The sequence below is a fragment of the Anser brachyrhynchus genome (assembly GCF_964034855.1).
Source record: "Anser brachyrhynchus genome assembly, chromosome: 15".
NCBI classification, from domain to species: Eukaryota; Metazoa; Chordata; class Aves; order Anseriformes; family Anatidae; genus Anser; species Anser brachyrhynchus.
Genome location: NC_137733.1, coordinates 4306580 through 4334372, shown reverse-complemented (window position 1 = coordinate 4334372; position 27793 = coordinate 4306580). Strand labels below are relative to the sequence as shown.

The 27793-nt window shown below is 45.8% G+C and overlaps 1 protein-coding gene and 1 long non-coding RNA gene across 6 annotated transcripts in view; both read left to right on the top strand.

Moving 5' to 3' along the window:
• CARHSP1 (calcium regulated heat stable protein 1) overlaps positions 1 to 27535 on the top strand; it is a 37566-nt gene extending 10031 nt beyond the window's left edge. For 4 of the 5 annotated variants that reach the window (XM_080557112.1, XM_080557115.1, XM_080557114.1 and 1 more), the window contains exons 2-4: positions 9996 to 10188; positions 13109 to 13231; positions 25727 to 27535. In XM_080557112.1, coding sequence (XP_080413238.1) covers positions 9996 to 10188; positions 13109 to 13231; positions 25727 to 25889 — 479 coding nt within the window. In that variant the 3' untranslated portion in view covers positions 25890 to 27535. Of the gene's footprint in view, positions 1 to 573; positions 743 to 9995; positions 10189 to 13108; positions 13232 to 25726 lie in introns of those variants that run through there. The other variant, XM_080557113.1, reaches the window with a different exon arrangement.
• Positions 13238 to 24943, top strand: LOC308178455. The gene is made up of 2 exons (XR_013939774.1): positions 13238 to 22906; positions 23383 to 24943. It is a non-coding gene; the product is annotated as an uncharacterized lncRNA (long non-coding RNA).
• Positions 27536 to 27793: the final 258 nt, after the last annotated feature.

Sequence of the window (27793 nt, the reverse complement as noted above, 5' to 3'; positions counted from 1 at the left end):
AAATAACACTTCCAGCATCTGTGATTCTGGACAGCTCTCTCCTGTTCCGTACATTTCCAGCACATCACTGGAGCTGTGGCTCTCAAAATCAGAGCGTGGTAAATAGCTTTGTTGATGCGTAAGTAGACATGAAATCCACATGCCTGTGCTGGCTCTGCGATTTTGCAGGCTGTACAACACAATGCCATCCCCTTTGTCATTTAACTGGCTCTGAATGCAGAGAGTGGATGTGCTGAGCAAGAAAAACTAGTTTTTGCATGCATGGTAATCAGAGTGAAAGCAATGAAGCTTCTCTAGGTCCATTTTCTCATTAGTCAGATAACAATGGTACTTTACCTACAGGAGACCTACTGGACTACGGACTACTAGTATTACAAGACTTTTTTGAGACTGAAGAGATTTCTTTTTCTTTTTTCTCCCCCTTAGAAATCTAAAGGGCGTTACCAGCTGTGTTACCCAAACTGTTGGCCAAAGGGATGTGGCAGAGGATTTGTCTAGGTCCTGAAGGGTTCAAGGTGTTTATTGAAGTGGCTGCTGTTCCTGAAGCAGTTTGGGAGGTTGTGAGCCGTGGGTGTGTGCTGTGGCTCTATGACTACTAATGCAATCACAGATTTGATTACACCACATAGGCACTACCTGTTCGGCAGCGCTGCGGACCACAAAGGTCTATCAAAAGCAGCAGCTCGCTGTGAGGCTGCTTGTGCTGCCCAGACAGAGCTGAGGAGAGGTCTAACTAGACAAGGTAAAATGAAAATGGTTTCTGTTTTGCAAGTGGTTTGTTATGTATTCTTAAAGAAAAATAAGACTTGTGGAGTGTGTATATCTCTGTAGTGCTTGTCTTGTAGATTGTAATTAAATGAGCTGAGACAATTTCAGCCTGAGAGTCAAGAAGTAGGCATTAAGTGCTTCATCAGTGTTATAAAGTTACCTCCTGGTGGAGCGTGAGTAGGCCTCATGCTTGTGAGCAGCATTCCCTGATCCAGAGCGTGAAGATCTGTGGCCTTGATCTACTTCTCAGTGTGAGACTCCTGGCAGGGAGTTTCGGGGTCTTGCAGCAGGCACCTCGGCAGCGGGCGTGCTGCACCTCGCTGCTGCTGCCCGGAGAGACGGCGGCCTGAGGAAGGGAGGTCCTGGGAAGGGCTCAGCAGCGGCAAAGCCTTGCTGCGGCCCAGGAGCAGGCTGGGGAGGCACAGCACGGCTGGCCTCTGGCAGGGGACAGCAAGGGAGCGTTACTTCTCTGGCTGGTAAGTTGGTTTGCAAGAAGTCTGTTTTCTTATTCCTCTCCAGCCTGGAGTGAGACCAGCTCCGGGCTTGAGCCAGGTGCCACAGTTGGGTGTCATCAACTGGATGGACCTCTTGGGCTCGTGCAGGTTTTTGTGTCCAGAGGTCTGTTGGGACGTGGCTAGTCCTGGTGCCGCTGCTGCAAAGCGCTGTTACAGGAGCTGAGGCAGTGAGGACACCGAGGTGTGCCTCAGGGTCATGTTGCAAAGCACTCTCGGACCTGGGGCAGGTTCACACCAGCCATTTCCCACTCCTGCTCCGAGCTGGATGCACCAGATCATCCCTTTCTCTTGAGCATTGAACTTTTTAAGCCTTTCCTGGTGTTTTATGACCTTCTAATTTTCTTTCTACTTGTGCTCTGATTGTTCCATGTTCAGAAAACTGTTAGTTGAGTGGGAACAAAGCGTGAGTGTTTTGGAGGGGAGCAGGGTTCCTGTTCTGTTACCAGCCTGCTCCTTTAACCTGCTGTGTTCGCAAAGAAGCGTAGGGTTGTGAGGCGGTGAGACTGGAGGGTGATAACAGAAAACAGAGACAGGCCTGGCAAAAAGGAGTCTGGGGTCTGTGGCTACCTTGAGGCGTTAGTGTGAGGACTGAGTTATTTGTGAGTGGTTTCTTACTCTGTGCCCTACAACTTGCCTCTTGCTGCAATGCTGGCAGATGAAATATCCTCAGAGGAGTATTTTTTCCTTTGGCAACACTTGTATGCCTCATAAACTTCCATGGTTATAGATCTCTCTAATGTGATCTGTTTTTTTTCCTGTTGAAAATGTTGGTTGGGGAGAAAACAGTGAACTAATTGTTCTGAGAAACACTTGAGCCACATAAATATTTCAGGGGATTTCAGTAGCCTTAAAAGGCTCAAAGTTGCACATTAACAAACTTACCCATAATCGTGGTTGAAGTTTTGTGATGTGAGAGAAGGCCGAGAAAGGAGAACTTCTCAGAAGTATCGAAGGATTTACATATGTATAAGCAGTCTTTACGACAGCCTGACATTGGGTAAGGCCATTTGCCTTGTAGATGAGTGCTAAGTTGCTCAGACACTTTAAGAGAGATTACTCATGTTTTGGTATAAATATTTTCTGCCAAAATGAAATAAATCTTGGAATAAACTCGCATGGGACCTGCTGGGTGGAAGTAATGGCAGGAACAAAGCTTCAGACTTGCAGAAGCCCTGCAGGAAGAGCTGAGCTGCAGAGCTCAAGAGCAAGCGCTGGAAGGGGCAGCTTGTCCCCCGCTCAGCCATATATCGTACGTCGTCTGGGAAGTGCATGAGCTCAGTATGCTTGATGCCTGTTTAGCAAGAATAGGATGAGTTGTATTAAATGTTGCCTCTGCTATCCAAGAACAAAGTTCTCAGCCTTGGTTAACTGAGGTGTGACGGAGGGGGCAAGAGTCTAGTGTGCGAGCAGCACGATGGTACTTTGCTGGAGACCCTGAATAGATAATATCTGGTTTTGGTCCACACAAAACCAGCTAAATCATTGACAAGCAGATTCTTTAGAAATACTTAATACTAGTAGGGTTTATTGTCTAAGGAGAAGTAATGGCAACCATTCAAGTGTCAAATCAGGGGGGTGATTTAGAAATCCTAAGATGTTTTAAAAATCCATAAGGTTTTTCTGTGGTAGTTAGAAGTTTAAAAGTGGGGGAAAAGAACAGAAAGAAGCTTGTAGCCCCTTTTTCTGTCCGTCTCTCCCATTTGTGACACTTCTGGTTGAAAATTCAAGGCTTGATTTATGAATAAGCCTGCATCCTTCCCTGCGTGCTTCTCTGAGCTAATGCCTCTCTTGTCTGTTGCGTATTATGCCTTTCCCTTCCGTTTCCTTTTCTTACCTTATTTGCTCATCTGTCTTCTGAGCTCTGTTCTTAACGTCTTTGTAAGAGGAGCTACCCTTCACTGTCCACTAAATGGAGATGTTTATTTCATGTGATAGTTGAGCTGTGGGGCTCTTTGCCACAGGATACTGTGGGTGCTAAAAGACTGTGTGAGCTCAGGAGGGGTCTGAAAAAATTGATAGGATGTTATTAAATACCACTGTGTCACCTTCAGTTTAGCATTTGCTTAAGCTGTACACCATGGGATGCTGGAAACATGTTGAGGGTAAGTACCCTGTGTGCTCAACTTATGCTTTGACCTAGGCAGCCACAAGTGTCAGACTGAAAATCTTCTTGATGTTCCCTCATGTGACTGCAGTCTCTTTTTGATCTCTCTTCATGTTTACCTTCCCTTTATTACAGCCTGTGTGAGACACCTGAAGACTAACTTCTGCCTGGATAAACCAACTCGTACTGTTGGTATACTCGTGTCATGTACTTGGCTCCAGGAGAAGAGTGGCTGGAGCAGAGCTTTGGGTGTTGATGCATGTGCTTCTCCTCTTGGTCTGGCAGTGATTTAGCAAGTATCTGGGCAGTGCTGTGACACGGCATCACTGCACTGCTGCAGAAACCAGTGGGTTTGTAGGCTGGCGGTTCACACAAAACAGTTGGCAGGCTGAAGGCGAGGCAAGATGCCAGAAGTCACCCTGGGCTTGTGCTGGCTCAGCGTCATGGTTTGGTAGTCCAGGAATGGTGATTTATGACCTGCCAGCAGTTGTGCCTCGGACTGGCTGGGGTCTGCTCCTTTGGCTTCCCCAGCAGCATGCAGATGGGCGTTACACCTTGTCCCCACCGTGGTGGCTCCCACCTGGTGCTACCCTGTTTGGCTGGTGAGAGGCTGTGGTGTCCTTCCCAGGTGCAGGCAGCCTGCAGGCAATGCAGGGGCAGGAGCACTCGTTTGCCCTCCAGATGTATTTCAGGCACAGCGCTCTGTAACCTGGGGATTTGCATGAGCGGATTTGCATGAGCAAGGGAGTGAAGCCGCATGCACAACCTTCAGACTTACCATGGGTTTGGATGCCACTTCAGAAAAGGTTGCATCGCCACTGTGTGATGCAGCTGAGCAATGGCGGTGCCAGTGCTCACCCCACAGGAGTGGCTTTCTGTGTGCAGGACAGGCTCACGCTGTGCAGACAGCAGCTCAGCCCCTTCCAGCCTTAGCTTGGCAATGCCAGGGGCCTGCTCTTTGCAGCGCTGCAGCATTTTCCCCAGATGATGAGGCAGGGATTCTCAGAGCCGCTGGGGCAGTACTTGCTGTGTTCATGCTTTTCTTGTACTGTTCTCGTGGCCTTGTACCTGCAGCTGTGATAGCACAGGTGTGATGAGTGCCGGTGCGATTCGCCCTTCTTCCTGCTGTCCCTGCCTTGCCTTGGACAATTTGGTTGTACTACAGCAAAGCAAAGTTATTGGCACTGCAGGTAACAGTTATTTAAATACTTACCATTAGCCAATAATGTGTGTGTGCAGGCACTAAAGTCAGTGGGCAGCACTTGCTCCTGATCAGCATGCACCAATTAGCATGAATAGTAACAACCAGAAGGGAGGTGGAGCAGATTCCAACAAGTGCATGTTACTGGGGGAAAAGCGTGGCATAAAATGTCATCTTTGTCTTTGTCCTTGCCACCAGCTGCACTGGGGAGAGCTCCTAGAGCAGGATGCTCATCCAGGACCTGCCATTGCTCTTCGGAGCTGGCCATGAGCCAGGGAAAATTTTCCATCCCCCCACTTCAGTATCTTGTTAATTTGTGCGCTCTCCCTTCAAGCAGATCTTAGTGAGTGCTGTCACCAGTGGCAGCTGGCACACTCAGCTGGGTACAGCTTCCTGCATGTGCTTGCAGGTGAAGGACCCTGGCTGTCTGTGTGCTGGGCAGTCGGGAGCAAGAAGTTTAAGCAGTATCAATCACAGCAAGTACTGGCTTTCCAGCAAGAGAGGATCTTGATTCCCCAGTAAGTTCGATAGAACAACACAATGGGTATCACTATATAGCCTTCTTTATAACCATAAACCAGTTGAAACGTGTACTTAATCCAACTATCCACTCTGTTCCTTAACCAAAACGCATTTTTTTAAGAAGTATATCTGCCTGCTTACATGAACAGTGGAAAATGGTGACCTGTAAGAAGTCCTCCTCTGTACTTCATGGGCTGCTGCTGACGTGGTTCCCCTGCCACCACTTTCTGTGGTCTGGGCTGTGTGGGGCTGCTTTGTGCTGCCCCACCAGCGCTGCTCCAGGACTCAGCGAGTCCTGAGGAGCACGAGGGCAGCCACGGCGTTTGGGGAAAAGGTGCCAGCTGTTGGGACTGACTGTGAATAGCTTTTGCTGCTTAAACTGAACCCTGTTCTAATCCAAACTAATCCGCATGCGTAGATGAGCACTAGGAATTTTCCTTGTTGTATTTTGGTTACCTCATAATTAGGCTTTTATTGGACGTGGGGACAGTTGGGCAATGTCCTGGCTTCTCTTAACTGCCAGATCATCACAGTGGACGCTCTCCCGCAGCCTGCTGAAACCATAATGTTTATACCATACTCCTCTGTGTTGACACATCACACGCGTGTTGCAACTGCTCTGAGTTTGTGTTAATTGAAATGCCAGTATTAATTGTGGAAAGTTGGTCATACGCTAACTAAGCTGGAAAGGGAAGCTTTCTGAACCAGCTGTTTCATAACTGCGTGTGTTTTGTAAGTGCTGAACTCTGTGACGCAGGAGGATCGCGGTGATGCTCTGCGGTGGGGGGATCCTCCCGGGCGCTGGGGTCTGAGTTTGCCAGGAGCTGCTTTGGCAAGAAACTGCAGGTGGAAGCAGCACGGTGGTCTGGTGCTGCAGGGGAGTCAGGGTCGGGTGCCTGGGAGAGGTGCCAGGGCGCCGGGTACTTCTTTAGAAGAACTGGGGGCACCACTGGAAGCTCAGCGCCCTCAGTCCCTCACATTCATCAGAGCAAGGTAACGGAGGAGCAGCGTCCGTGTGCCTCTGCTCTTTCAGTGGATGAAAGCAAGGGATGCGCTGCTTGGGAAGCGTGCTCTGGAGCAGGATCGGTCTCCGAAGTATTACTTGTGTTGTGATGCCTGTTGTGTGAAAAGGAAACTGTTCATAGACAGGTTGCCTGGAGTCTGTGACCCTGTCCTCTCCGTTCTGGCTTTTTCTGAGGCGTTTCCTTTAATCAAAAGCCAGACTAGATTTCCTTGGTGGTGTTGTGGTGCCATTCAGAAGGGTTAACTTCCCCCATACAGCTATATTTGGGGTATTTTTAGTGGTATGGGGTGTAGATTTAAAGCAGAATAGAAGAGCAATGTATAGATAAATAGAGAAATGACAGTGGCATTTACATGCCACCCACCTTATTATTTTCATATTATTTTCATAGAAATATTTTCTATTTTCATAGAAAATTTTCATGTTATTTTCCTGCATGTACTGCAACTTGTGCCTTGTAGGTCACCACTTACAGATGATATTTTGAGTTCTCTGTGTAAACATTGGCCACTTTTTCTGAAAAAAGTATAGTTTAAAACAAAAAAAAGCTTTGAAATGCTAAATTAGTCCATTGCTTCCATGATGCTTCCAGGGTGTATTTAATTTATATTTTAGTGTGGCGCATTCCTACAGCTTTTAAATAACAACAACAACAAATCTGTGTTGCTCAAAGATAAGTACCGCATGTTGAAATACGGGGAGACGTAAGGCTAGGGTGGTGTGTGGTCGGAGCTTCCTGAAGTAGAGAGCCTGAAAATATCACCACCTTGCATCACGTTGCTTTCATTCTGTAAATACTGGAAGGTAAATATTTTGCTGGCTCGAGGAGAAGACAGATACTGTCTTGAGTGTCCCTCATCTCTGCTGTAGACGCAGTCTTGCTGAACTGGGGTCTGGGCAGCTACGAGGTGCTGCTGTAGAGCACCGGCTGCCCCCTGAGGCACAGCCATGCCGGGTGCTCTGTTGGCTCTACATGGGGTTCGTGCCATGTCCTCATCACCACGGTGAAGTGGAGGGTCGTGGCTGGACTGGAGGGATGAAAGAAAGCCAAACGGGGTGGGAGATGGTGGGCTGGTGAGCGATGTGTGGAAAATAGGTGTGCTCAGCTAGTCGCGAAGAGGGGAAGCTGTGCTGCTGAGGCAGGGCTTGTAGCGAGCTGTCAGAGGGCTGTTCTTGCATTGCAGGGCTCAGTTCAGAGCCTAGGACAACATCAGAAAATCCTCTGTAAAAGCTATTGGTAGCTGCATTTGGAAGGTGAGGCTTGCACGAGAGGGGAAGGCCGGGAGGACTGGGGATGCGGGTTTTGGTTTGGGCATTTGCTGGTGGCTTCCTGTGTCAACACGGCCCGGCCCCGGCGTCTCCTCAGCGGCGCGCAGAGCGGGGCTGGTGCTTCTGCTCCTTCAGGGATGCCGTCAAGTGAATCTGTGCACAACCAACGTCATGATAACAAATAAGCTAAAATAGCAGACCTTCTTGGTTAAGCCACAGGCTTCCTACAGCCACTCGCCAGCACCTGTCCTGTTCCTGAGCTGTGCCCCTCGCTGTGGTGGGCAGGCGGCCTCCAGCTGTGGCCTCCACGCATCCGCCCCCACAGGGCTCCCGTCATGGTCTGGGGCTCGTGTGGCAGAAGTTTCGAGGCTGTTCATCTGCTGTGGCTGTGGGCAGAGAACAAAAGGCTATTTGTACAGCGAAACGGCACTTCGTGTTCCACACCACGTTTTAGTTTGTGTCTACAGAGCAGAGGACACACAAACTAACATAAATGGGAACAATAGCCTAAGTTAGCACTCTTCTAAATCCATTTAGCCTGCTTTGTTTGTAAATATTTGTGGCTCATCTGTGTTGTAAAGAAAGGAGGGAAAATTCTGCCTCTCTGCCCTTATTTTAGGATGGAGACCGACAGTACTTTATGGTTGGCTTGACTACCCTGCTGCAGATGGGGGAAGAGATCTGCACTTTGCTCATCACCTGACGAGCTGCTTTATATTTAGATGAGAGAAAGCGTGTGGTTCTGTGAAAGCTGCGTTTTCACTCATGCAGAAGCTCAGATCAGGTGCTGAGTTGTCAGAATGCGGTTTTAATTGTTCATTTTTTTCCTGCAACTTATTAGAGTTATAGTCCTGCAAATTCATAGCACGCTTTCCTTGACAGCAAGATGCCCAAAGGAGAGGCCTTCTAAACTCTGAGACTTCCACACACCAGCCAGTGCAGCGAGCCTTTTTCGAGGAGGTTTGGAAAATCCCATCCCCTTGGTGTTATCCTCTTGGTTTCAGCTGAATGTTGGCCGTGATGCTGGGCAGGGCATTATCTAGTGGATTGCAAATGCCATCCATATTTAAACAATTTAAAGCCATGCTTTTGTTTCCAGCTGAGCTGTTGTGCTTGAGAGCAGGGTGGGAAGCTCAAGCTGGTACACGAGGGAACATGACTATCCACTTCTACCTTCTCAGCACCCTGAACAATTAAACATAAAAGCCTTTGTTCCCTGGTGACTTCATTCCTAAGAGGCCTTTTTAATTTTAGTTATTAGTTTCGGGAAGAAGTAATGGGAATTTGTCATTGACAAGAAGGCTTCATGTCAAATGTTGTGTGAGGGATCCACTCCATAATTCATGGGCTGGGGAGCGTGGGTGTGGAAAGGAGGGTGCAAAATGGTGATGAGAGATGGCAGTTCAGTGAGACTATTGGTCCTAAAGACAGCTTTTCATGCCTTCATGCTATTTCCTTGACCCAGATCACTACATATTTTGCTAACTCATCCAGTTATTTTTAGATTTTCTTAAATAAGAATGCAGTGGGTTATTGGTTGGTTTTGAATTGCTTATTCCCCTTCCACATTGGAAGGGGACTTGCACAGTAATAACAGAGCAACGCTGATTTATTTCTCTTCTGTCTGTCCCTGCTTACACCTGTAAGTGTATGCAGAAGTGCTGCTGTTTCTCATGGATTCTCAGAGTTTTGCTTGCTGTGTGATGAGCCACGTGTCGCTGTTGGTGGGCTGAGAAAGGGACCTTCCTCCCCTGCTGTAGGACGTGAATAAGAGGAAATCTGGCTTGGGTAGTGGGGAGTCTAAATGCACATGCAGAGTAGTTGTAGGAAGACCATAGCAGAGTTAGGCCCACCAAAGCACCCTGTGGTGTCTGCCAGGTCTGCAGGCCGGCGTGTTCACCTCCGTGCAGTCAGCCACTGCCTTCCAGCTCTGCTGGCTTCACACATGTTCCCCATCCTTGGCAGAGTAAACTAACTGTCTGACCCCACTTGAAGCGAATTAAAGAGCACTTGTGTCATTTTCATCTTCCAGTCGAGCTGTGAAGGTGTTACAAGCTCTGCCAGAGGTGTGCTAATAGCTGGGCAGCAGCCACAGCGAATGAAGTTAGCATTGGTGATTGCACAGTGAAGATAACCTCCAGCAGTGGAGATGTAGCCTGTATTCCTGCACTTCTTCTTGTGGTGTTTCTTTCTTGTAGCACCTGTTTGTGTGCAGTTACAGGAGGCTTTGCAGTGCTGTCAAACCTGGCCTGCCTGGGGCACGCTGATGCCTGATGTTGGGACTGAGCGCTGCTTTGGGAGCCATTGCCTGCAAGAGAGGCAGGAGTAAACAAAACACAATACCTCGTGTTAGCTGCGAAGTGATCTGCTTTCAGTGGAGCTGCCTTCTACAGTTTACAAAAGCTGTGAACTCTTTAAAAAAAAATAATAAATGAACTCACTGACACAGAGCAGGAGATTTTCCTGCAACTATGTCTGCATGTACGTCTGCAGGAAATGAGTCATATTCTTACAAAATCATAAGCTGAAGAATTTGTGACTTTATATGAAAAATTCCATTTTGGGCTAAGTCAGATCTCTTCCTCTCTTTAGGTTTTTCTCAGGCATCAGGAATGTCTTCTGACCCCACTTCACCCACCTTGGAGCAGTCCTCCTCCTCTGTGCACTCACCCAGTTCTCTTCATTTGCCTGAAAATCGCAGGACCAGAGATCGCTCCCCGTCTCCCATGAGAGGGTACCTCATTCCCAGTCCGCTGCCCACCCGGCGGACCAGGACATTTTCAGCGTGAGTATTGGGGAAATTGCATTTAGTAGGCACAGCCAAATGTTTGCTTTCACCAAGGTGAAGGGAGGTGGAGTTTGTTGTGTCTGGAGGATGCTTTGGCATTTTACTGCTATTTTATTCCCCCCCAGTATTCTAATCCTGCTAGGTTTGTTAGTCTAAATTGCCTATAGTTTTTCTACACTCTGTTTGGGTAAAGAATATTGAAAGTATTTTACCCTCTTTAAGACTAGAGATTTAGAGGGTGAGGAAAATATACTGAGGCTCTTCAAAACAGATTCCTCTTGTCTGAAGTTTTGCTCCACTTTGCACATTGAGCTGAGGCTTGTGGTGGACCAGTTCCTGTCATTCATCAGTGATTCTTTATCAGCTCAACCTCCTCCTTTGACCTCATCTCCTCACCACCCCTGGAGGATTAGTTCTTTCACTCCTGACACCTGTGCTACCATCAGTCAGGTCACATTTTAGGGCTGGTTCATGACCACTTTTCCACTTTTCAGAGGACTCGTTTCTTTTTAATTCAGCTTCAATATCTGTGTCTTAAGATTTCTGGGGGTTTGTTCAAATAGACATGTAAAAGAATGCATTTGTTTTCAAGATATGGAGGCTGATCTCTTCGATTCCGTAAAATTACTTAGTTTCTCATAAAATGAGGTGTGTTGCTATTTGTAGCTATTAGAGATGGTGATCCTACAGCAGAGGTAGGCTTTCCCCAAGCTTTCCTGTGGTGCAGTGCAGACTCTGAGAGCCTGCACCATAAAGGGGTTCCTCCACAGCACAGCAGCACAGGATGACGTTGCATTGTTTGGCTGTTGCAAAAAATGTATAGTGCCTGCAGTGGGCTTCCTGGTGAGGTGCTGACCTGCTGAAGGCAACAAGGGCTTCTTTATTAATCACGGTGGCCTTTGAATCAGGGTCTGCAGGTACAGCGTGAAGCTCTGGTCAATCCTTTGTGTCTTTGGCACAGTCCTACAGTTACCTCTGTGTAAGGGTGGTCTGGCAGTGCTGAGTAAAACACTGGGATAAGATCTCAACCCAGCAACTAGCCTGTTCTGTGCTATGTAATTTAGTTGGCATGTTTGTTTGTTTTTCCCTCTTTTATTTTTTTTCTCCTTGCAGTTTTACCCAACTTTTTTCTTCAAAAGTGATATTTAAAAATGTGTGGATAAATCTCAGTGATGCTTTGTATTATCAGTGACGCTTTGTATCCATTCTCTGTTCAAAATAAGGTGAAAACGTAGCAGAAGAAGAGAATTTTACTTTGTTCTGAAAGGCTTCAGATGCCATAAACTTTGTAATGAAAGTATATTGCTAAAAAGAACATAATGGACTTGATAATTGGGATTGACCTTAAAAACCAGTTCCAGACTAGCTCGTCTCAGCACTGTGTTAATAATGAACTCTTTGTAATTCTTCTGAGCTGTTAATCTTAGTCTGGTTCCTACAAAATTGAAGAATTTGGTTATTTTGCTCCCATAGTTCTTTAATCGTTAATTAGTGTAGGAATCTTGCTGTATTTGCTAGCCCTGAAAATCAAAATGCTTCTAATTTTTTTTTTTTAGTCTAGTCTTTAAACAAGAGGCTTAAGTGAGCCCTAGCCTCACAGTTGTATGGAAAAGACAAATGCACTGGGCAGTGGTTTATTATTCAGTGAGATTATTTAATTTTGGTTCATTGGCAAGTGTGAGGCCTTATCCTTCACAGTGCTTTGTCTCCTTGAAAGATGCAATTGAGCTTTAATGGCTTATTTAGGGCAGTGAGTGCTTTTCTGTGTAATGAGCACTTGGGGGGGTCAGGTGTGTCGACAGCGTTATAGAACTGGAAATGAAATGATTTAATGGAAATTTAACCCTTTCAAATCTAATTTCTTTAATGTTAATATTACTTCTGGAGCAGAGCAGGTTTTTTTTGTTGTTGTTTTTTAATTATTTATTAAGACTTCAGGAAACTTGAAGCATTATGAAAGTAATCTCAAAACTGTCTCAATGTATATAACCGAATAGCACCACAATCACTTACTGAGGGTTTGATTCAAAGAGTCCCACAGAAATCATCTTCTAACATGGAAGTAACTTACTGGATAATCATGTCATGAGAAGGTCCTGGTTTAGTAACTCCTCCATGTAAACTATGTAAGATGTCTAAGACAGTTGGCTTTGTTATTTATTGAATTTGGATCTCTGAAGATTCAGTATATTTAAGGGGGGGGGAAGGGGATTAAGTCACACAATTGTCAGGATGCGTTCATGTAAGTTGTTTTTCTTGATGGTGGTAAGTCATCCAAAGGGTTTGTCTAAAATCAGTGTCATTTTAAATACAAGCCTCGTGATGGTGGATTAAGAGATCAGTCTTGAGTATGGGTGTTGTCCGTACCAGTTAGCCTGCTGGAGCCATTAGGAGGTGGAGTACTGACTTCACTGATCCTAGTTTGGCAGGATAGCAGTAGACATTGCCTGCAGAAGGGTGTGTGGGTATTTATGTACATACATATAGAGACATTTATGTGTGCCTTTACGCACTGCATTCTCTCGATACTACGTGCACACACTTATCTGTAAGTTTCTGGAAGTGCACACAGCACCTAGATGCGCACTGGACTGCCAAAACTCCTATAATGTATAAATACTTAAATTCAGATACAGTGTCTCTGAGAAAAGGCAGGATGATGCGGTAGATGGATTCAAGATGGCAGCTGATGGATTATAATGCTAGCCAATATCTTCATCACTTTTATCCCACTTTCAAAAGGCTGCAGGCAGAACATGTGCAGCGTGACACTAGTAAACAGTTGCTGCAGAGGAGTATACTCACTGGGGAGCAAGTGGGTACTTGGGTCGCTGTGCTGACTTGTTTGACATGCTGCAGCTGAAGCTGTCACATCCCCACTCAGCAACGAACCGCTCTGTCTGCTATGTTTTTGCAGAACTGTGAGAGCATCGGAGGGTCCCATCTACAAAGGTGTCTGCAAGTGCTTCTGTCGCTCCAAAGGCCATGGCTTCATTTCCCCCGCAGATGGAGGACCCGACATCTTCGTACACATTTCTGAGTAAGTTGTCCGGGTCACCGGGGAAGCTGGAGCTCCAGTTTGCCTTGATTACGGAACGCTTGTGACACATCACGTGCCAAGAATGGTTTGTAATCTGTCACCCTTATCTTAGCACAGAGCAGTTCTGCGGATGTTACGGAAAAAGAACAGCATAATCTCTGACTGCCAGTGTTATTATAAATCTGTTCAGCTGAAAACTTGTAGATGATCGTGTTAGATCTCTTAGAATAAGCTGTGTGATTTCACCCAAACAAAGAAGCTTGCATTTATGTGAAGCAAATCATCTAGGCAGTACCCAGCTTTAATTTAAAGTTTTCTGACATTGAAAATTAACTTTTTACTTTGCACCGCTTTTATCATTATTAAAGTAAAGGTTAATTACCTTCACTGTTAAGAAAAGTAATTTGCCTAGCTTCAGTCTCAAGCAGCTTATGGCTAAACTTTCTCTGTTAACAGGTTCATTAGTACCCCAGCTTTTTTTCCTTGAACACTGATATTTATCACCTCTGAATATACCTTCTGATAAATCAAACAAATCGAACTTTTCAACTTCCTCATTTTTTTTTCTCCAGTCTAAAACAATCTTTCCAGTTTCTTTTCTAACTGTGCTGCAGAATTTAAATATCACTTAAAAATAACGAATATAAATGTATGGATAGTTTCAGTATACAGAGAGAAAAATCTCTTCCACGCCACTCCTGCTCTGTTTCTCTTTCTATATGTCCCATAATAGCATTAGCCCTTCTAATCCTTAGTCTTCTGCTGATTGCTTATCTGCTCTGACCTCTGCATCCTCTGCAGTGTGAGTTTGGTGCAGTCCCAGATGCAGTCTGTCATCCCCTGGCAGCAGGGTCTGCATTCCTGGCTCCCAGACACATGACTTCATATTTGGTTGCAGTGCAGCACATCTGACTGGAATAGGCCCTGCTTGCCAAGGCATCCAGAGCGCTCTGTGACTGCACTGTCTTCTGTATCTGTTTGGCTCATCTGCAAGGTTTAGTAGACAATTTTATATTTGTTTCCAGATTGAGATGTTGACCAGCTTGGGGGCTGAAACTGTTTCCTGTGGGCCAGTATTAAGATCACCGAATGTTTATTTTCCAATAACCTCTTTTAGATCTGTCACCACGTTTAATCTACCTATTGCTTACTATGTTGAAGCTGTATAATCCTCATTTTTTGTTTGGAGTGGTTATCCGGTGGTAAGTCAATAAAAGCCTTACCAAATTATTCAGGTGGCCCCAGTTATCTTTCCTGCTCACGTGGTTAGCATGTGTCCTTTGAGCACATTGGCCTTCTTCCAATTTTTCTGAAATGTTTACTGCATGATGGACCATTCTGGGTACACGTGCTGCTCCTGCCCTCAATCCCACTCCAGTCAGCTGTAACTCCAGCGATGTTTCACTGTCTCTATTTAAGACCCCAGTGTGTCTCCTATGCTGAGGACCTATATGACTTTTATAAAGGTTACTTTTTGACTGCAGTGATTTCAGTGGTCTGTGTGAGAGGCCCCATCTCACAGGTGTCCCCTCTTGTGGGCTCTGCTACTTGCCATATCAATCCTGGATGCTTTCAAAATGCTTTGACTCTGAGCCATCGCTATACTATATTTAAATGAATATGGCCTGGATGTGGCATGCCATCTTTCCCCTTTATTCCACCCAATTGATCTATCCTAAAAACAGTATTGAACAAGTCATTGTGGTTGTAAAAGTTCGTGAGCAATCACACTTCTTGATGTATTTTCAGCATGTTTATTTTGCTGACGTGTGTCAAGTTCTCTGTTTACCCTCACTCTTACTCAGCCATGCCCTCAGCCTGCCCCTGCAGCGAAAAGCTGGAGTAGATAAAGGATGAGAGGGGGAGAGCTGATGCATGGGCAGGGCATGGCAAGCTCCAGCTTCAGCCTAAGCTCTGGCTTCCCAGGTCTCAATTTGGTGTCCTAGCCCTCAGGCCATGCTGCTTCTCTTCAGTTTTAATTGCTTCATTTCAGTTTAATTCTTGTGCTGGTGGAGAACAGCCCGTCTCTGTGTCACGCTGTACAGAGCAGGGCATGCTGCAGTTTTTCTGTAGTACAGCAGATCTCTTAAAACAGAGCAGGTGTCTTCTGTTTACCATAGATGAGAAGATTGGAGGGGACCTCCTCTGCCCTGCCCGCTGCTGGAGGGTGCGTGTGCCTTTCTGGCAGATGCATTTCCCAACCTACTCTTAACAATTCCAGTGATGGGGATCCACTGCCTCCCTGGCTGATCTCTTCCTATAATGAACAGACCTGGTTCTTAATTGTTTCTGATGTTCAACCTACCTCTCCCTTGCTTTATGACCCTTCACTCCTCCTTCCATCTCCATAGCAGGTGAATGATGTCTTTCCAGTTTAAGCATGTAATTTATGTGTTCAAAGATCATTTTCCTTGCTCTTTCAGAGATGTTTTAGCAAGGTTAGTTCATATGAATTCTGTAAGACTGAAGGATGCACTTTATGCGAGTCTTCTAGGCTAAATTCTGTTCCTTTGAAGTCAACGGGATTTTTTTTTTTTTTTTTTTTTTTTTTTTACATTGAACCAGGACTGGGCCATAATTTTTAGTGTTTTCTATATAGGAATAATCTCAGAGCTTAGATCCAACATAGCTGATGTTTCTGCCCGAACATGTTATTACAAAGTGCTATTATCAAAGTACAAAGTATAAAAGTTTTCAGCAAGTTATTATTCTTTAATTACTCTAAGTGTGTCTGAATTAGTTGGAAACAGCTTTTAGTGCTAGAAGGCGATGGTATCACTATCTTAATTCTGGTGCAAGGTAGCACTGGAAAGATGAATTAATAATGTCTTTCATTTCAGTTGATTTCACTGTGATTTAGAAACATTGCTCTTTACTAATGAGAACTGCTTTTTACAGCAGCATGCTGTAACCATCACCGTGGCTCAGGAAGACTCCAATGACTCTGGTGTGCATAGTGTGGGTTTTGAGGTACTGCTTAGGTTTATCGTGCAGTGCTTTTCGAGGTGTTTTCCTCAGCTGAACCTGAATGTGGGATAGACATCAACCTGCTCACTGTCTCAGTGCGTTATAGACATCTACTTGTGAAATGAAAGAGGATTGTTTCTGCTGAATCAGTTCTTCCTGAAAGCTAGGATTTCGGGAACATGATTAAAATGGTCTGCCAGTTTAGATCCAGTAAGATTGTGAAGAACACAGCAGAGCAGTCTACGTTGTGGTGATCAGTGAATGCTCTGACCATCAGGAGCAGCTGCCAATCTTGCAGATTAGTAAGTTTTTAAACATAAAAATTCAATTTGAAAGAATTTTTTTCCTCCTAAGCTTTGGGAAGCAAGGTAACACTTCAATGGAAATGCCTTCTATGAAATGGAATCTCTCTTTCCCATATCTTACAAAAAAAAGGAAAAGCTAATTACACTTAACATGATGTTTCCATTTCCATAAATGAATGAGTGTTAGCCTAAAAATAAGTTCAAGCGTGTGTGGCATGTGGCGTTCAAACTCTCGCTCCTTCATTCGGCATTGCAATATTTTCAGTTGCAGTATCTGCCAGAGTTTAAGGTGAATACTGTTCTTTTGTCGTGCGGACGTGGTTTATGAATGGAGTTTGCAGCAAAGCTGTGTTACTGGGGAGCTGGATTTACTGGGTACGGGGAAATACAGTCTAAAATGTCAGTTTGGAAAGCAATTGTTAAAGGGGTTTTGTCGGTGTGGCTTTGTCTATTTTAACAGGTGGCTCTAAGGAATGGGGAGAAGAATTGGTTTGGGTTGGCTTTTAGTAACACGTGTGTTGGGCTGGTTCCTCTTTGAACTGAGGAGGTGCAACTACACAGAACCGCACCGTGAGCCAGGGCAGCCTGCAGTTCTCTCGAAATGCCAATGTCTGCTGGGGGCAGGTGGTAGCATTTCCTTCCGAGCCACCCTCCTGCGGCAGGTAGCGAGGTGTGGTGGCAGCTCCGGTGGCAGTCACTGCAGGCGGTGGCACTTTCCTGGCAGCACTCGTGGCACCTCTGCAGGCCGGTCTGGGGGTGAGGCATCTGTGGCTGAAACTGCACCACAACGGCAGCGCTGCCGCTGTTCGGATGGACGGATTGGAGCCAGCTCTCGCGTACCGACCTGCACGGCTGCTCCCCTCTGCACGTGCTGGGGCTGGTGCTGTGCTGGAGTCGTCCTGCCCCTGCCAGCCAGCCGAAGGTGCGAGCCCCAGGCTTGTTGGTGCTTCCCGTGCTATGTGCATAGCGAGTCCTGCTTCCTTGCACTTGCTGGAAGTACTTCTCAAGCTGGTACAAAGGGTTGTTCTAGGAAAATGTGGGCTTTTTTTTTTGTTTTTTACTGTGCTCAGTTTAGTACTATGCCCATCTCCGGAACAGAAAACAAAATGTGCTTGCTAGTAGTGAGTGTAAAACCCTAGCTGGCAGCATGGGGATGTAGGAGTCGCTGAGATTGTAGTTCAAGATAACGGCTCTGGAAGGCTGGAAGCAAAGGAAAACGAGTTCACCTGGAATAATTTATTTTTTTTTGTACACCCTTTAGTTAATTTTTAAATAATGACAAGTACTGTTAATTCTTTCATTTCCACCTTCCTGGATGGTTGGACTTGATGATCTTAAGGGTCTTTTCCAGCCTCTGTGATTCTGTGACCCGCTGTCACCGAACTGATGGTGGTGTTGTAGTGCCAGTGCTGAGAACTGTATCGTCCTCAACACCTTACCTCCTCTGCTGGTGTTTCGTGGCTGGAGTAACTCAGCTCTCACAACTTCTTCATGTTTTGACCATTACTGGAATGTAACCGCCCCTGGGGCTTCAGTTTCACTCTTCATACTCTTCCTGCAGAGGTGGCATGTTTCTGGAGAGCAGGCTGGGGAATCCCCTGGGTGGTGGCTCTCGAGGTTCCCCGCACCTTGTGCTGAAGGGGAGCCCTGCGGGCTGTGGGGTGGAGAGAGGTGAGTTGGAGGTGCCTGTAATTGTAGGTCAGATGATGTGCTTTTGGGCGGTACACAGGAATCCCGCGCATCTGCTTTCCCAGTGTATTTGGGGGTGAGCACATGCAGGAGTCTCATTTACCCTCGGGGCCTTTGCATTAGGCTGGGATTTGGCCTCGAGCCTGTGTACCTGCAAAGGCAAGGCAAGGAGACATCACCAGGGAGCACTGATGAATTAATGACCACACTTTTTAAAAAAGGAGTTTCATTTGAAAAAGTAGCTGACTTCTTGGAACAGGAGAAAAAAACACGTGCAGTGCTTGTGGGTTTTCTGCAGTTTGCTGGAGCTTGGCTCTGAAGGGGAAAATGCTGCATTGCAGAGAGGCCTTCAGGGTGTCCTTCAGGCTGCTTTCCTGACCCCGTGTCTAACGATGGCTTTGTAGAATTGGCGTTGTACCTCCCCGAGGGCTTCGCTGCACAGCACCTTTGGGTCCCTGGAGAGAGGCAGAGTTTGCTGTGCTTTGCTCACACGTTGTGTAGTGACCTCAGGAGAATATGCTCCTAGGGCCTGCAGCTCGGGAGTACTGGGGGAAAAAAACAACCACAGAAGTGGTCTCCCAGTGGGATCCCAGGTGGAGATACGGTCCTGTTCTGCTGCATTTGGTTTCTGGCTGTGCTGGAGACATGCTCTCAGCAATGTCTTCCTGCAGGGAGGAACCCAGCCGTGTCCTGGCCACTGTCCCACCACATCGCCGAGCCTGACTTTCGGAGCTGTCCACACCCATGGAGGCGTCTTATCACACTGCTTGCCTTCCTCTGACTTTCTGCCAGATCGCTGTGCTTAATGCACAGCATTAATGCTGACATCTTCTGTGCTGCTGGTCTTGTAGTGGGGTGTAACAATATGCATTGGAAATTAGTCGGTAATTAGAAACAAACCGAGAGCTGAGTGTGAGCTGAGGGAACGGACCCGTCCAGCCCCTGTACCTTTCCTGGGAACGAGCAGCAGCTTCTGCTGGCTGCGGGCAGCTGTTCTGGGGCTGCTGGGAAGCCAAACCTGAGCTTTCAGGTTTCCTTCCAAGTACTCAAGGCACTCGATGACTTGCCTGCTTTGAGCTGCACACTTCCTTCCTGATGTGCTCCCCTCCTGGTGCCTTTCTGCAACTGCTGAAGCGTCTGAAATAAGTAAATTGTTTGCGGGGGGAGGAGAGGCTGCAGAACAGCAGCTCTTACTTGGGAGGGGTTTGGATGTTAACAAAACATGGACAACCTTTTCCTTAGGGTTCCCGTCTACCCCCAGGTTGGCTCAGGAAACCTGCATGCTGCAAGGAATGCCAGCTTGCTGCGGCCACGATTGTAGCACAGCGTTTCCAGAATCTCCACCTGAGTGATAAAAGCCATGACAGGGAAGGGTGAGACGTAGCCCGCAAGCTGGGCAGTGGGCTGTGCAGGAGGCTGTAGGTGCCCGAGGATGGAGACTCTGGTTAGTGAGCACAGAAGACGACTAACCAGGGCTTTGGCTTCTGGATGCAAACGGGAGGTATTGCTGTGACAGGATCCAAGCTGGATGCTTGTAGGAACGGGCGTTTTCTGTACGTCTAACTGAGTCCTGGTAGGCCTCTTTAGAAAGCTCTGCCTCTTGCGATCACCACTTCCTTCTTGGTGCCCAGTGGGCTGCTTGGTGTGGAACTGGCTGCCGAGCAGGTATGGAGACGTAACTATCCCCAAGCACGGATTCAAAAACCGTGAGTAGAGATCTCAGCGGGGAGATGTGGCAGCGCCTGGGACGATCTCTGCAATGGGCCAGATCCCCCAGAGACCAGGGCAATCCTATAGGTGAGACCTTGGTTATTTACAGCTGGGATTCCTCGCTGCTTGGACCTCTTTCACACTTGTCTGTCCCAGGTATGAGTGTGACCGGTGGGTGAGAGGCAGCCGTGCTTCTGGTTTGCCTGCCTGCTGCCTCCGTAAAGTCATTGCTGGCATCCTTGATATCTGCTGAGACTGCAAGGGAGGGTATTTGGGATTAGTAACTCAGGATGGTTCACTTCTGTTTGGGTCTGCTGTTTAGTAAAAACACAAGGGTTCTGGGGGGCATGCTGAGGAGTGAAATGAGCTTTGAGAAGCCCCCGAAATAACGCAGCCCGTCGGTCCGTGGGAGCTGGCTGCGTGGTGTGATCCGTGGCAGCCTTGTTGACCAACACGGCTCTGAATTCACTGAAAACTTGTGTTCGAAAATGTTTCCATTTGACTTCGTCTTTGTCCCAGAGGGTTTAACTAGTGCCTTGGAATATGAATAACAGCTGTGAGGAGGAAGAGCTAGAACATTTCTTATTTAGGTAATTTCCTAATAACCTCCCAGCTCCCTAAAAATAGTGCAAGATAAAAATGCTCTACCGCACCAGACTGGCACTGAGCTGGGAAATGGGAGTTACTGGATAATCTAAAGCTTACTTTATTGTGTCTCTCTCTGACACAAACATCAGGAAAACATTTCGCCTTTTTAGCTTAATTTATCAAAATGTCTTAAAATTCCTGGATATATAAATAGGCATTAGTTTGAATAGGAATATGTGTACAAGTCTCTTAATGCATTTGTTTTTAGATCAACATTAAATAGAGTAAAAATAATTACATAGTTATAAAATATGTATTTGTAGAAAAGATATAAAATATTTCATCAATATATAACATCAAGAAGTCTGTTTAATTTCTTCTAACTTATCTGGGTAACTTACATTGTGTATAGAGCAGCTGCTGCAGACAGAATCTGTTCCAAGATCTCTGTTTACGTTCTCCCATCTCCTCCAGTTCATTTATCTCCCAGCACTTAAGGCAATTGCTTCCTGATGGAGGATCTTCCTGCAGCTCTGCCATCCAGTGTGGGGCTCTGCCATCTCATCAGCTTTCAAGTGCCATTACAGTGTTCTTTCTTGACACCACCAAAAATACTGCGTAATCTGGGTGCTGTTCGTTCCTGCTTCTAAGCATCACTTAGCGATACTGCTGCTGGAGCAAGTCTGCATCTACCCAGTACCACTGTTCCAGAAGCAGCATTTGGTGGGCAAACACTGCTGTTACACTGTTCACAAACAGGTGTAATCAGGCTGCAGACTGAGACCTTTGTCCTCTCGCTTTTCATGTGCGCCGGGGACAATGAGTTAATGGTGTATTTGGTAGGCACCAAGAGTAACGAGTAGTCAGAAGGCTGCAGGGAAGAAAAGAATATCTGATCTGTGGGAGACAGGCTTAGAGGCTGAAAACAGAGTATGAAATTCAAGCTGCTTGTGTGGCCACAGCCTTCTCACATAGCTGTGCAAAGGACAGTCCTGGTCTCGATCAGGTCAAGCGAAGAAAGGGACAAACTAGGGGATGAGAAAAAGGAGTGTTGGGATAGAATGAGGGTTTTATCACAAGCTTCAGTCTCTTGTAGCATCAGTTTGAATAAGGTAAGAAACCAAGAAAGGATCTGATACTGTCAGAATAATGCTCAATCCCGTAAGAAGTGCTTTCTAGTGGAGAAAAGTGTATTTTTCAGGGTAATCCTTAGGGCTGTGCATTTTTCAGGGGTAATGTGACCTCACTGGTAAAAGGAACAGGAGTAATTAACCTCATGATTCCAGCTTAAGAAGCTTGGGTCAGATAATTGCCTTTTTTTTTTTTTTAAATGAGTTAATGCACTTTTTATTTTCTGTGCAGATGAGGGACTGTAGATGACACTCCAACCAGTGGTCTAACAACTGCCGAGGGATGCGGTGGCTCTCAGTGACAGCTGAGGACACGTCCTCTAGTCTGGCGTGTTCCCGTTGCTTCTCCTCTCCCTGACTGCAGCCTGTTGGACGTTAGGCATACCACTTCTGTGCGCATACCAATTTGCTTGTTCTTATTTTCATGGAAAAAACAGCACCACTTTGGTTACCAGTGCACCTGCAACCCCTTTCTTACCAGAGCTCATCCTGGTATATGTTCATATTTCAATTTTAAGCCAAACACATCCCAACAAAAGCCACATCATTTTTAGCTCTTGAGCTGTACTCCTTCCTCACTTGAATATTCAAGTGATATCTAATTGCTTTTTGTTTTTTCAGGAGCTTAAAACACTGTCCTTGTGTATGGGTGTGTCTCTGGTGCTTCAGGAGACAGCGTGACTCCACTTTCCTTCTCGCTTAACCCCACCTACTAATACCTTTTGCAGTTTTCAAATGTTTATATTGCTAACTGCATCTCATCCTGTTTTACAGGAGCTTTTAGAGAACATGTAAGGTTCCTGTTTGTGAAAAAGACTTTTCAGCCAAACTTAAGATCTTTTCCTGGGCAGGGCATCCGTTCTGTTTGGTTCCTGCAAAGCAGTGACTTCTGAGCTCGCTGCTTGCTCTGCGTGTTCATCCTCTGTGCAGGAATCAAAGGTGATCCTTGGGGTTGTGGAGTGGGCAGCCATAACGTCAAGAGGAGACGCTGCTTTAGTTCCAGCTTCAAGTAACAGCTCTGCCTCTGCTCCCTGAAATCCTGTCTGCAGATGGTCCCGCTGCTCGAGGCCAGATGAAGAAACATGTTTCATTACAATTTGTTCCAGTGGCTCAGCTGCACTTGAGTCAATGTAGACTTTATGCATCGGCTCGTATTGTCTACGCTCATTACATCTGAGCTGGGAAATGTTTCTGTTCACTGTTTTTTGCTAATCCAGTGTTTTTTTTTGTGTAGATAATGCGTTTGTGTGGTAGCGTCTTCCACCAAAAACTGTTACCTTGCTCAGGTGGGACTGCTGCCCTACATGGGGTTGTGTTGTGTGTTACTGCTTGTGGCAATGTGTTTTTAGCTCAAATAACAACAGTCCTTTTGTTCGGGGGACTGAGGGCTCATTCATCTGTATGCATGAGCACTGCAGCAGCATGATGCACATTTGTAGCTGATGCTCATGAGTTACTGCACTCAGCAGAACAATCAAGTGTTCATTTGCACTTTATTTTTCTCCAGTGTTTGTATTTTGTTGTTGGTGGTGGTGGTGTCCTGATCCCTGTCTTTGATGCCTAGTTTGTCCGTCACAGGGGTGCAGGCTGGCTGGGCAGGTCTGCCTGCACTGGGTTGGCTCCTCATCCCCAGGGTATTCCCGTGGTACTTGCAGGTCTTCAGGCTGCTGCCCTCAATGCTAGGCTTTCAGGTACCAATTCATACAATATGTCAGGAACATGCTTTCCCTCACCTAACCCTCAGTTTGTGTTTTAGCTGTAGTACCGTGGGGCAGCAGCAGGACGCTCAGCCTCTGACACAGGACAGTCCTTGACTTCATCTATGGCAGAAACTCTCTCAAAGGTCCTGCCAGGACTTCAAGGCCAGCCGAGACATTGAGGCACATTTCTGTCTTGCTCTGGAGTGCAGCCCGTGGCTTTATTGCTTTTTTGCTGCTTTGCAGTGATCAGTACTTGAGAAAGCATAAAAGAACCACATGGCAATGGGGCATTGCCTTACCAGGATCAAACCTACTGGCTCATTCACGAGATTCAAGGGGGAGATACTGTCATTTTTCTACATGGAATTCCTGTTTTAGTCAGGGCTCGACCCTCTCCTGCATCTCTTCTTCAGGTTTCATGTCCACTTCTCAAGCTGTTAGACAGAACAAGTAACCTCTTCTCATCCTTGCGTGAAATCCTTTCATTCAAAGTCAGGGCTGAGCTGCAGAGCATGGTGGCAAAATCCTTTAGCAGTAAGAAAGGTTAATGAATCTCTGCTCCTAAAAGGATAGTAAGTACTGGGTGTGCGAATCCTTCACAGCTAAAAGAAATATCAGACCTGTTAGAAATGGGGGGTGAGGGTTACAGATAAAGGCAATAACTGAAGGAGACGGACACAGCAAGAATCTAGAGGTGGGAGCTTGACCATGGTGTGTGCAGTGTGAGACAGGCCTGGGCTGACAGGCTGGCCAGGGGACTTTGGAAGTAAGTAAAGGTCAGGCGGATCAGCTTGTGTGGTAAGGAAGGGGCTGTCGGGACTGATGAAGGAGGATTTATCTTGGCTTTTTGGTAAATATTTATTCTGCCTGCAATTTAATGCCATTTTCCCAGGCACCACTCTGAAGAGTTCAGCCTAGGACGTGCCCTCCTGGGTCTGATTCCTGCAATGTGGAGGTTAGTCCAGGGATTTAGGACCTGAAGAACATGTTTCAAAGCACAGGCCTTGGGAATGCCTTTAACTTCTGTCCCTGCAGTGACAGAAGTATTTGCAGGGTAAAATTCCTGGGTGGTGTGAATATGCCCTCAGTGAAGGCAAATAACAAACACAACTGTCCAGTCCTGACCTAGAAGACTTCTTTTTTTCTTCTCCCTTTCTCTGGACTACCCCCCACCCTTCTCAAAAAAGTACACAAGCAAGTCATGTGCACAAGGCATCCAGATTTTATATTTAGCATGTTATCTGTTCACCTGGCCTGTTCTAGCTACAAATGGTATGCGGTGCTGCTGTGAGACGCTGAAAAGCCCCTAAACAAAAAGAAATCAAGAACCTGTGTTGTCAGAGAAGGGAATCCTGAGCACAGGCTTGTGTAGGTATATTTAAAGAAGGGTGAGGTAGCATCCTGTCAAAGAATTGTGAAAATGTGGTTTTGGAAGGCATCTCTGCATGTCCTCAGTGGCACATGCTGGGATTTTTATTAAAAAGCTCTGATCTTGAACAGGGAGGTGAGGAAGGCCGTTACCCTTCACAGCCCTGTCTCCTCGGTACGTGACCCTGGATAGAAGGTGCCAGCCTTTCTGTCACTTCCCACTGTTTTCAGATAAGACTTAAACACAGTAACAAACGCGGAGTGCGAGTCCTCCAGTATCCCACCTCATCCAGTATCCCGCCTCGTCACACTGGGAGAGGATTGGTAGAAATGGGCGACTGGATGCTGGAGGAGAGCTTTTTTGGTGAAACGCATCAGGGCCACAGAACTAATTTGATTATTCATCTATTTTCCAGCGAGTAATTTTAAAGCATTTGACACTGTTGTACTTGGGCTTGCTTTATTTTTTAAACGCCCCAGGCAAACTGCATGTTATGGGGGAGTAACCTAAAGATAAAATCAGTGACTACAATTGAACAATCTTTCTTTAAAAAGGAGGAGGGGGAAAAAACAAAACAAAACTTCATAACCTTAAGAAAGGGTGGGGGACCAACTTCCTATAGCTAAAAAAGCAAAAACAAAACAAAAAAACACAGAACCCAAAACAAAGCACCAGGGTCAGCCCTGCCCCCTAGTGCTGCCAATGAGTAAGAGGTTGTAGGAACATGTGTGAAGGTGTGAGGTTCATAATAGTATTGTCCAAAGTTGGGTTCAGTTGATTATTTTTTTTTAAGTCATATTAGAGGTTGTAGGTGAAATTGTTTATTATTTTCTAATCTGATGTTGTTTGTAGAAATTTCGTAGGATTTTGCTGTGAGACAACCAAAATCAACTTCAGCTTTCATGACTGATGGGTTCTATTAAAACAAACAGAAAATCTTATCTTAAAATCTTATCTTAAGCGCATACAGCATTTGTGATGATAAAACTTTAGAGTAAGCATGTGAGTTATGATTAACTGAAGCTTTCTTTCCACAGCATCGAAGGCGAGTACGTTCCTGTGGCAGGCGACGAGGTCACCTACAAGGTGTGCACCATTCCTCCAAAGAACGAGAAGCTTCAGGCCGTGGAGGTCGTGATTACCCACCTAGCCCCAGGAACCAAGCACGAGACCTGGTCGGGGCATGTCATCAGCTCCTGAAGGCGTCCCAGAGGCAGCGCCGCTGCTGCGGACACTGCCTGTGTGGGTCACTGCTCGACAACTGGCTGCAGGGAACCTGACCTAAGAATAGTCTAGGTACTGTGCGGGAGGAAATACTGCATTGTCAACAGCAGCAGCAGTAGGCCAAAATTACCATATTTACAGCAGGTCTGATTTTAAAAAGGAAAAAAAAAAAAGGCAATCCAGATGCTAACGAAATGAAAAATATATATATTAATGTGTTCACAAAAATGTATTTTAAAGAGATTTAGTTTATGTGCTTTGAGGGGGGTGGATTTATTTTTTCCTTTACCTTGTGAACCGATTCTAGTGAATCCCCAGGGGAGTCAGGGAGAGGTTTGAAGGAGAGCTCTTGCAGCACACAGCTGTAGCAGAGGTGCAGGTCCAAGGCCCCATGGGTGCGTGAGCATTGTGAACCCTTGAGCTGCTCTTCTGCAAGTGTCAGAGCATGCTTACTGTTGCAGCAGAGCTTGAATGCCTTGGCTTTAGACTGAGCAAGCTGTTTCTTGCTGTGAGTTTTCCTTGTGGAGGGAAGCTCACAAACAGAGCAGCTGCTGCATGGTGGAGAATCTCCATCTGGTGGTTATGTGCTGTTGGCCATGGCTGGGTGCCCTTCAGGTGCAGTGTTTGCAAATGACCTGTTTTCATAGGTGTGGAATTTTGTGTTGTTTTCTTAAAAAGCCTGGATTGTTTGTGAATTTACTTTGGTGCCTTGATGGTTGATTAACAACAGATTTTATAGGCCAGTATTAAAAAAAAATAAAAAAAATAAAAAAAATTGCTTTAAGGTAAGTGGTAGAAAGCTGTAGTGTAGCTTTGTAGCCTCTGGGTGTATCTGAATTTATACAAATCTGAAGATTACCTTCTTGATTGCATCTAGATGATGAATGTCTGCTATGGTATTTCACTCAACAGACAAAATAACTGTACTTCTGAAAAGCAAGTTATATGATTCTATGATACGCTGTTTAGCTCAGTGTATACTGTGCAAGTTACTTAATAGGCTCAGCTGCCTGGGCAAAGTAGATTCTGCAGCTGTATTTCCTTGGAAGACCTGCTTGGTAGGATGTGATATGGTCACCCTTGCCCTGATGCTCTTCCCTGCCTGCAAGATTTCCTGTAGTCGATGTAGTGCAACTATACTGCTCCCATTTGCCTTCCGTACCTTTTTTCAAATGAAGCATCTTTCCCTTTTGTTTCCTACCAGTGGATTTTTATTGACTTTGCAAATAATAAAAAAAAAAAAAAAAAAAAATAGAAAAAGATGGCATGCTACTCTTCTGTCAGTTACATGACAGTGTGCCTTCAGTTGCCTGTTTGCAGTTTTAACAATAGGCACTTGCTGTCATGAAATGTCTCAAGACTCTTTCACAGCAGATGAGCTGTTCCAAGGGCTGATCTGTGGAGAGCTCAGCTACGTGAAGGTTAGTAGCTGCTGTGATGGCTTGTCTTACTTTAAGCTGTGCCTATATTACACTATAGTGTATAATAAGGGTGAGCCTGCAGTAGTGTTTTTTTGTTTTGTTTTCTGACAATATGACTAAGTAATGGTGGGTTTAACACTAACTTGTGGAATATCACACGTTGCTTTCTTTACAATAAATGCGACCATTATAATGCTTTAATATATGTCTTCAGTCTGCTCTCTGCATAATCTGTATTGAAGATGATTAGCATTAAAGACAGAAGAGACTGCGGGTGCCAGCATATGCAGACTGGTATGATCGGGTGCGTTACCAGAAGCGTTAGGGAGGAAGTTAGGAAGTTTTCTGGCTGTGTAATCCATTATCCTACAATATATACTACTATTTCTGCAGATATATCTTTATATAGTATTTAATATTAGCTATTATTTGTATTAGCATACATTAGAGGGAACACAG